This window comes from Bactrocera tryoni, chromosome 3 (genome assembly GCF_016617805.1).
Source record: "Bactrocera tryoni isolate S06 chromosome 3, CSIRO_BtryS06_freeze2, whole genome shotgun sequence".
In the NCBI taxonomy this organism is placed as follows: Eukaryota; Metazoa; Arthropoda; class Insecta; order Diptera; family Tephritidae; genus Bactrocera; species Bactrocera tryoni.
This window is the reverse complement of record NC_052501.1, coordinates 34,084,807-34,095,399: the sequence shown is the minus strand read 5'-3', so window position 1 is coordinate 34,095,399 and position 10,593 is coordinate 34,084,807. Positions and strand designations below refer to the sequence as shown.

Below are 10,593 nucleotides of genomic sequence, written 5' to 3'. Positions count from 1 at the left end.
CTCACTGATTAACCGAAATTTACGGTAAAAAATCAGCCGTGGGGGGAAGAGAACGGTTATACTTTCATGTTGCGAGAGTATAAATATTGCAGATCATCAGCTTGTGCCCATTTCATTGGTTTCTTTAAACCTTCTAGTGTTATAACTTCGTACTTCACCTTAAAAAGTGAAATCAGATAAAATGGTTGGTGTAGTATAGATACGTTTCATAGCTCGTGATGTCCATTTTTTTATCCGCTCATTTTAAGGGGGTATCCTAGACAAGAGATTTAAAAAAAATCGATTTTTTTGCATATCTTGAAAGTTTAGACTTTCAAAAATATGACCTTGGAAGGATTTTTCAAAATTCGAATTATTTTCGGAGATACAGCCGATTTTGTGACGTGGCGTCCGTGTTCACAAGAATTGTCTCCTAAACTTTAAACGTGTTTTTTTCAAAACTGACTTTTTCGGAACGATACCCACGATTTCTCAGGTTCTACTATACCGATTTACTTGAAATTTTTATAGAGTCTTCTTTATAGGCTTGTCTATGGTTGGAACTAGCCCCATCCCCAAATTTTTATTTTTATTATTTTTAAAAAGTTCGAAATAGTCAGAAAAAGTGATCCAAAAAAACTTTTTTTTCAGGCAGTCGCCATTTCGTGAAAAAATTTTTTTCCCACTTTTCCGTAGTTCCGGCCATTGCGACATTATTCTAGATTAATAATTTTTTTTGTTTTTTGGTTTCAGATAACTAGGAGGGTTGAAATCATGGGTATGGTTACGTGGAAATTTTTAGAGACCCCCACTTCGTCAGCTCATAATTTTTGAATTTTTTTCCTTTTTTTAGTTTTTAATTTTTTTCAGTACTCTTCTAAAATTAACAAATAACTAATAAAAAATGGATTGTAAAGATATTAATTGCCTTGTTTTTTCGAGACTTTAAAAATTACCTGAAATTCATGCTTCTAGACCAGAATACCCCCTTAAACTTAAATTCAAAGGTTTCAATAGCACTAATCTATCTACTCAATAGTAATGTTCGAAATACTTGCTCGGCATATGATTGAGGTACATCATTTATATACTATATATAAAAAACTGTACTTTAAATGGAACGTTGATGAAGGAGCCTCTCAGAACAGCGGAAACGCTTTGCACAGGAAACGCTTTAAATATTAACGCAGCTGTGATTTTCAACGGAAGGCTTAATGCAAAACGCGTAAAGCCTTAGTTGCCCGTATATTTATGTCCTTAAGTATGCGTGTATGCAAAATAATTTGCATTTATATACGTGTAGATATCTCGTCCTTATTATTGCTCATTCAATGATCACATTTGCGAATGACTGAGTTGTCATCAGCATGTATTGTTGGATTTATGAATACACTGAAAAATCGCTTACATACTACGTTCATTTGAGGAGTGCCACAAAGAGGATGTACGAAAAAACTGGTCTCCCCTGGTTGCTTTACATACATGTATGTATGTATGTGCGTATTTTGAATGCACCAAATCTACAATAATTTCAATGAGATCTCAAAAACTGAAAGACTAGTTAGCATATGTATATACAATGGGACATGGCTAAATCGACTTGGCTCGACACGGTGATCATTTATATACAATATACAAGTATATATACTTTATATATACATAGGTCTCCGAAGTTTTCTAAAAACTAAGCTTTTGAACTAAAAAAACTGGTTTGTTTGTCGGCTATTCTTCGTTACTCGGTAAACTCTGTTAATTTTACAAAAACAAAGCGCACGTATAAAACTACCAAGTAACGACTAACGAATTAACAAAAATAGTCTAAATAGATGTACTTCATTCCGCCATGTCATGATTTTAGTTCTCATTCCTGCACATTTGATTTATCTGACTAACTTTTGAAAATTAGAAACTCTATATCATTTAGAAAAGTTCATAAATGAAAAAAAGCATACATACATACATATTTTCTTTAAAGATATTCAACGCATTCGCATTTGAGCAGTGTTCTGATTTTGACACTACCATCTACTATAATATGAGAATACTAGATAATATACGCAATTGCCTGCGGTAGCTGGACGATATTCTCTCGTAGAGTTGAATTTGGTATCCTGTTGTCGAGTGGCAGCTGCTCACGTGCAATTAAAGCTGCGTAGTAGGGAGTAGATTAAACCAGATTATACACCAAGAAATAAATACTTTAAACAATAGAAATGTTTTTAAACCAATTTCAGCCAATTATATTCAGCTCTTCTGGATGTATTGCTGTATTATTTTACGATTCTTTATTACTATGTATGTTATATCATAGTTATGGTGAAGGAAGTTTTATATAAGTTTAGTCTTAAGGGATCGTCTCAGTGTGAAATTTTCGAGAAATCGATTTCTTTTTGTTGCATTATCGGATATTAAAAACTGTAGTAAACATTCTCTCAAATTCATTATCGAAAATCAAATTATTTCAGACGCTACAGCGTTTCTTGTAGAAAGGAAAGAGAGTGGGGAACATAGCGACTCCAATCTTCAAACGCGGTTTTCTCAGAATGGTTTTCACTCTCAAATGCAGATATCTAGTTCGAATTTGGAGAGAACAATTTTAACGTCATTCGCTAGCACGCTATGGAAGCTTTTATTTTTCTTCTGAAATCTTTTTATTTTTTTTCTACGAAAAACTGTCGAAAAAAGGGCCAAATTCGATAATATTTGTTCAAACCGCTGCCATTTTGCCAAATTTCAAAAAAACAGAAAAAACTTCCATAGCGAGATAACGAATTTCCCGCAGAGTAATAATCTTTTTGAAATTTTTACTTCTCATAAAAAAATACGGCCGATTAGTTAATTTCAAAATAAAAAAAATCGAGAAATCCCTTAAATTTCAGTGTAATCTTGCAACATTCTTGTGTATGCGTATATGAAAAGTGCATTTCCTGTGCATTTTGTGCTGTTGCTTGAAGTTGTTGCATTGCACAATCGACGATGCTCCTGCATAACTACATATTTAAAAAGAACGGGGATTGGAGAATAATATGCCATCCTTTCAAGCCCCATAAAATCTTTGTGTTATCAATCCATCAATTCAGCTGAATGTGAGACTTCGTTCCCTCTTTATCAGAAAAAATGGTTTAGAGTCTAAACTTCATATTATTTGTATTGAGATTTATAACATTATGAAATCTTGAAACTTCTTTGCAAAATAAGTTGAGGAAGTAAGAAACCAAAGAAAATGTTGGTTGCTCGAAAAGGGAGGCGCTTAGGTCCATTGTGCTCCCGGATGGTAACCAAAAAATGGTGTCTATTGTCGAAATTATCCAAGCTAGGCAATTGATTGAAGTCCTTCATACAAATAAACATTATTTTAAATGACATATTTAATGGAATTCATATAAAAAGAAAGATGAATAACTTTAAGAGTTCCTTGGAACCAATTTCATCCAAAAGCGTTCTTTTGGTATTAAGGTGAATCCGGAAATGGACTCCATTAGGTTTTCGCATGTTTTCTCTGTCCGCGCAATTTTAAAATTCAAGATAATATGGTAAATAATTGCCTTGACCTCCATCAGTGCCAGCCGATTTCCTGATAAGCATATTCATAAAACATTTAATGAAATTAGCATATTGGTGATGATGTTTTCTCATATCTTCTTACCTATACACAGTCTAGGACCCACACCGAACGGTAAATAGCTCATTGGGTTAATTTTACTTTTATTTTCATCAGAAAATCGTTCGGGGTCAAACTGGTTCGGATTAGAATAGTATTCGGGATCACGATGAATGCCAATTATGGGTACAAATATATTGTCTCCTTTTTTAATTTCACCAATAAAACCTCCTTCGTCATCCTTAAGACTATAATCCGCAGAACAAATACGATCTGTAATGGTTACTGGAGGCCATTTTCGCAAAGACTCCGATATAACCATATCCATATACCTCATCTTCATAAGTGAATCGTAGTTTAAGGGGTTTCCGTCCAGTGAATTTTGCGTATCCAAAATCTCTGAGTAAAGTCTATCTTGAATTTCGGGGTTGTCAAGCAACTCGTGCGCTGTGAAACACAAACAAGCGGATACGGTTTCAAATCCGGCAACGAAGAAGAGCGTACACTGAGCCAAAAGGTCTTCATCAGTAAATTCAGCATGTTCTCCCTTCAAATTCGATGCTTCCTCTTCATAGTGCTGTTTAGCTTCCATCAATAGGTGTATCATATCGGGGCGTACAATTCTGTGTTCCTTTCGGTATTTCATAGCATCAATTACCAAATGATTGAAGTAATTAAGAATTTTGTCATCAAACAATTTTATGCGTAACACCTGAAAGACAGAGCCAATCATAAATTACCATTTTTAAAATGTGTGGAACTTACCTTCATTACTTTCGGAACAAGTCCAAATAAAACAGCTTTAAATAAAACGAGCCCAGTAAACTCAGTAACCGCTTTTCCGGTCCGATAGAACTCGTTGTTTTGATCGTTGAATGAATTGATTCGTATGCCGAATGCTGTGGATGCAATAGCATCATTTGTGAATCGGGTGAAAAAATCTTTCATTTCGATGTCCACATCGTTATTGCCACTCGCTTGAATCTCACTGGTGATATAGTTAACCGCTTCAATCACACATTCGTTGATCAGCGTAAACATCAAACGCATTTTGCTTCCCGTGAACGCGGGTGACAAACAATTTCGCATTTCCCGCCACTTTTGATCTTTCAAAACGATCAAACTTTTCGAGAAAAATGTTTCGCCACTCTCTCCTCCAACAGAATTGTGGTTTGGGAATGAATCAAAGTCTTTTATACCCACCTTTTTGATGAGTTCCAAGTCACGAATGTAAATGTTGCAATCACGCATCGAATAAATTCCATAAATTTTACTGGATATAGTCAAAAATACTTTTAGAATGTGCCAGTTTTCAAATTATCAATAGCGTTACTGATCAATTGGTGGATTATTATTTATATATGATTTATTATATGAGTTCTGAATTCTAGCATTTCTTTACTAATATATTTTATTTCAAACATTAAGTTAAACATCGCTGTTTTAGACGTAACTCATTCCTAATCGACATTATCGATAAATCGAATCAATCTTCATACTACATATCAAAAACATTAATGAATTACTAACAGGTTGAGACAAAAGCGGGGTTTTAATTTAAATCGTACAAGTGAGATACATATGTCATTTCTACAATATTCGGCAGAGATTGTACGAATAACAATATCATTGTCCAATTTTCAGAAATTCAGATTTCAAGCCCAAAAAAACTAGCATATTCTGTATAACTTGTCACGAGGGCTAGTTCTTATTCAAATGTAAATAATAACAGATAAGGAAAGGCTAAGTTAGGTTGTAAAAACCTTTTCACTCAGTCACACACTGATCACACAAATCTTTGATCAATTAAGGTGTGGTATATCTAATATTTTATTTTTCCTAAATTTTGACAATATATCTTACAAATTGCCAGCTCTTTATACCCTAAAGCCAACCAGGAAAGCTGAAATTCTCATATGTAGATTCCCTTTTATTCGCGATTTGGCAACTTTGTGCTGTATTCTGGCAACTCAATCCATTATCGCAAAGTTTTTTAATTAAATTAATCAAAGACCTCTGTTTATCGATGGTATGGTGGATTCAATCGAGGTCCCAGATCACTCCAAGAGGGATTTCATGAAGTTCATCCAAAATCAGTTGCTGTTCCGGAAACAATTGATGCTGTGCTCAAAATAATATTGCCAAATTGTCCTGTGACCTATCGTGAGATTTGGACAACTATAGGCATTAATGAAATCAGTATACATATAATATTGCATGAACATTTCATTGTAAATTTTTTTTTGCTGGATCTCACAAAATTTGTCAATCGCTCAAAAAACGATCGCCACGGTCGAGAGAAGTGTTTAAAAAATACGATAGCAGGGCTTCGAAATACGTTTATGAAATCGTCACAGATGATGAACGTGGATGACGCCGAAAATAAACAGCAGTCGATGGTATGGCTGAAATGAGCCGAATCCAGTAAAAGTTGTTCGCGCATAAAGTAATTTCAAGAATATGGGTGCCCGCTTTTTTTTTGGAAAAACTGTACATATCGCAACCATATCATAAGAAAAACGCAGAACGGGAAATTCTGAGTGATACACAACCATTTAATCGCCAGTTGCCTTTAATTACTTAATTAATTAAACTGCTTATACATATATATTTTGGTAAAATATCAGCTATTAGATCGCAGTCCACATGTACGATCTTTGGGGGCTTGAAAAGTTATGGTCCGAATTCGACAATTTATAGACGTAAACTACCATGCTAAGTTTTTTGTACAAAGTTTTGAGTCAATTGAAGACATTAAACGACAAATTGATTTTATTAAGTAATAATTGTTACGAGGATTGGAAAAAACATTGGCACAAGTATATTGGGGCCAATGGGGATTTCTGTGAGTGCTTTTGAATAAATTAAGAGTTTTAAAATTATGAGTCTCACTATTATAAGTCTCACTACTTTTTCCTCATAGTAGTATTTAGAAAATTTCTTGAAAATATGTTTTAAGTATACCTGAGTAATGTCCAAAGTAATACAATCAGTCCGTCGCTTTCTCTGTCGCCAAAACATCCCATATAATGATTTCGGTTTTTCCACCTGAATTAAACCGTTCAAATTTGTCAAAATGTGATATTTTGACGAAATTAAATGGACAAACTTCTTAAAAATTGTATGGGGCTGAATTAGAATGGAATTGGTATATGCTTAAGTCTAAATCTCATATCCCTAATATAAAGAATTTCGATTGTCTGAATGACGTTTTGAACATTAACTCAATAACTTTATGATACATATATATATAAATCTTCTGACCGTGTGTTTGTAATTGAACTGCTTCTTAACGGCTGGACCGATTGTGATGAAATTTTTTGTGTGTGTTCAAGGAGATTCGAGAATGGTTTAGATTCACAATTTGGTCCACTGGAAAATGTTTTTTTAAATTAATTTTTCACTTGTAATCAATTGCTAATTTTGGAATGTTTCACCGATAGATTGCGCTACCATCGCAGTATCCAATATTCAAACCTTAAATTGGCGTAAACGTGCAATAAACAAAACGATGCCAAAGTAATAAGTAATAAATTGGGTGATTCAATACATCTATGGGTAGCTATAACATTTTTTTCATACCTGCTAACTATTGGAGGGGGTATCTTGACAGGTAATTTAAAATTGCAAAAGATCTGGCATAAAAAAATAGCGGCATAACTGAAGTGTTGATAAAAAGGTCTATTAAAATTTGAGATATACAGACATTTTTTCGAAGCATTGTAAGACTGATGCCATAACCTTGCCAGCCGATTTTTTTGTCTCTCCACGCTTGAGAACCGTTTCTTAATATGCAGTCCACCAGGCTGACAATCGATTGGACTTGATTGATTTCTCTGATGCACAGCCCAAATTCAATAGTATTTTTACCCCAAAAACCAATTCTTTCTTAACGCACGAAATGCTTTTTGATTCATTTTTGTTGCTTCACCAAAAAATGTGATTATTCCTTAACTAATACTTATCATCTAACTAATAGAAATCATATAGATGGTATTAGTAGTACTACCTATGTATCAGCCACAGTAAAACACGGGCGGGTCCTCTAGTATAGTATATTAATGTATGACTACGTATCACTCATTTGAAGATTTTTTAAATAAAATTTTAGCTGACGCGAACTAAAATTTAGCAATTTGATTGTAATCGATTCATCTTTAATCGAACAATGGATGTTTAATTCTTTCGTAACTCGTAGGGGTTGTACCTTTTTGAAACACTGTGATGTACCTACTTATGTATGTACTATATACTATATATGTATAATCACTTATCGCTTTTGATATTATAGCCAAACAAAAACGAACATTTGTTTATAAATTCACCTGTTTTTATAAGCTTGATATCGTTCGATAATAAATTTTATGAAAGATGATTTTCCCAGGAAAATTTTGGTATCTAAATTTCCAATCAAAGGAGTTGGCTGGTCGTGCGGTATCCCTCGATCACGAAATATATAATATTTAGAAACACTCCACTTGTAAAATAAAAACACAACAAGTGTCAAAAGAATTAGAACTTCTACGAGAGCCATCAGTGAGTGTGCAAATAATTAATTGTATTTTTTTTCTAACGATAAAGCGATCGAAGCTTTATAAACACCGCACGGAGCGAGATACTTATGTCGAATTAATAAATATTGTTATTGAAATATTTCACAATTTATACAGCAATCGCAATACAGCCCACTTTTATCGCTACTAGGCGCTCTCACTCAATTCCAATCTAATTAAGTAGTGAGCGACTTTGCTGAAATTGTTCAATTGTGTGCGGGCATAAACTGAGAAGAGAGAAGCAAAACAAAGAATGCAATAGATGTTTGTGATGATGAAGCGACGCACATACATAGGATCATTTGGTCTCAAAAACCGTACAAAATTATTTAAAGTGATTTTATGAATGAAAATTAATAAAAATGCATGATTGAATATAATAATGCAATATATTAACATAAAACAAGCAAGGAAGGGCTAATTTCGGGTGCAACCGAACATTTTATATTGAATATATCTGAGTAGAAGGTAATGCCGACCAGATTTGATCTATTTTTGCTCATCCCACATACTACCAATATGCCACATACTCAAAAAAATGTTAGCTCGGTTTCAATTAGGTACCTTACATACAATCACTAATCATATGGAGCAAGGTCAAGTGGATGTCCGAAAATCTTGGTAATACGAGTAGTTATATATAGGCTTTGGGGTTTCAAGTTTTTGCGCATTGTATCTAAGTATTTTAGGCGCAAAGAAACACTGTTATGAATAAAACATGTTATGCAATTTTCATTGAGTTTTGACAGAATGAAATACTATTGCCAGAAAAGGATTCTGTGCGAATTTCAATTTCATATCTTACACATTGAACGATGTTTTCGATCAAAAGTCAACTATTGGTATCGGGTCCACATGTTTGGTACCTAAGGGCTTGAACAGTTTTGGTTGGATTTAGACAATTATTGGTCAAAAGGTGGCTTACTTTAAGGGAATTATTGCCGCAAAATTTTAGTCCGTTATATTAATTAATTCTTTATTTGTGTACTGGATAGTGAAAGAATCAAATGGATTTTTAAATTGTGTTATATGGGAAGTAGGCGTGGTTGTAGTGCGATTACGCTAATTTTCACGAGTAGCATAGGAATGTGAAAGGAATGTTACGTTCTAAATTTTGTCGAAATCGGTCGGTCCGGTCCCGAGAGATGGGATTTCACCAGAAAGTGGGCGGTACTATGCCCATTATACAATTTTCACACCGACTCCGATAGAGCCACCTTATACCATCTATATACCATCCGTATATAATAATTTAGCAGGATTTCTGTATTTAATAAAAAAAATAAATAAAGCAGTACTCATTTTATGCAAGTGACCAACCTAATTCAACGCGCTTTTTTTAAAGGGGGGAAAGACGGGGAAAATGTTTAAGCTTATATGTTAAGTAGAAACCCTGTAGTTTACTAAGAAAAATAATTCAAAGCTCGACCTCGCCCGACACTACAACAAAAACACTTATTTCTAAAAAATTAAAAAAAAAAATTGGTTTTTTTAATGATTCATTGATTTCCCGAAAAAACAATACAATACAATAACTAAATTAATTTTCATATAATTAATATTAAATATATACCATGTTGTCCAGAATCCATAAAAATATTTTCCAGAATTCCATTCACGCAACACAAAAAACCACTTGCAATTTCGAGAACAATATAGAGTTCCGCGAATAAGCACCTGCGTTTTAAACGAAATCCAGGTTCCGACTACTTGTGTTGCAATATAGCGAGCTGAAGGTCATTAGAAAAATTAATTTTGAATAGCATTGCTGAAGTTTGTAATTTTCATTTTTGTCCGGTGTTTGAAGGAAAATGCTCCTATGTGCGACGGGGTCACCGGTGAAAAGCATTGCTGGAAATGTGAAGCACACACTTGTGAATATATTTTGATACATGGTTTCTATGTTTCTTTTTCGATTATTTCAATAAATCTTTTTACGATATCATTCATATCATACGTTTTTTTTTAATACTGCAAAATCGAACTACAACCAGGCCTACTTCCCATAAACCACAATTTTAAATTCCATACGATTCTTTCAGTTTCTAGGGTACAAATCAAGAAGCAATAAATGTAACTAGATGAAACTTTTCACGAATAATGCTTATATGGTAAGACAGCTTATGACTAAAAATTGTCCAAAGTCCACTTTTAGGTAAAATTACATATCTCAGGACCTGCCCGACCGAATTCAGACAGAATCCTTTCTTAACAGTAGTTATTCTGTGTATCAAAAATGGGTTTAATCAGTGCAATACTTCTCTGATTGGGCGAAAACTTGACCTAGCTCCCATATAACCATTACGAGAATTTTCGAACATTCGGCTGACTCTTCTGCATATGTTTGGTGGTTGTATGTGAGGTACCTTAAATGAATACAAAATCACTAATATTAAAAAAAAATTCATTTCACGCGGAAAAAGTTGGGGTTGAAAGAAATAATGAAACCCAAGGAACATT

General features: G+C 33.8%; 1 protein-coding gene across 1 annotated transcript; it reads right to left on the bottom strand.

Annotated features, from left to right (window-relative positions):
• Window positions 1–3,109: 3,109 nt before the first annotated feature.
• LOC120772970 (probable cytochrome P450 9h1) lies at window positions 3,110–8,195 on the bottom strand. The gene is made up of 4 exons (XM_040101877.1): window positions 7,906–8,195; window positions 4,346–4,853; window positions 3,626–4,292; window positions 3,110–3,553 (listed from the first exon to the last, which is right to left on the bottom strand). Exons 1-4 carry the CDS (start codon window positions 8,112–8,114, stop codon window positions 3,384–3,386), a joined length of 1,554 nt encoding a protein of 517 aa, XP_039957811.1. The 5' UTR covers window positions 8,115–8,195; the 3' UTR covers window positions 3,110–3,383.
• Between the last annotated feature and the right edge of the window lie 2,398 nt (window positions 8,196–10,593).

Excerpts from the sequence above, each read along its gene's own strand:
- LOC120772970 (XM_040101877.1), bottom strand. The coding sequence starts at position 8,114 with ATGGCTCTCGTAGAAGTTCTAATTCTTTTGACACTTGTTGTGTTTTTA. Across the intron at positions 4,854-7,905 it reads TATCAAGCTTATAAAAACAG|TAAAATTTATGGAATTTATT; the intron begins GTGAATTTATAA and ends GACTATATCCAG. Across the intron at positions 3,554-3,625 it reads GGGTCCTAGACTGTGTATAG|GAAATCGGCTGGCACTGATG; the intron begins GTAAGAAGATAT and ends TATGCTTATCAG.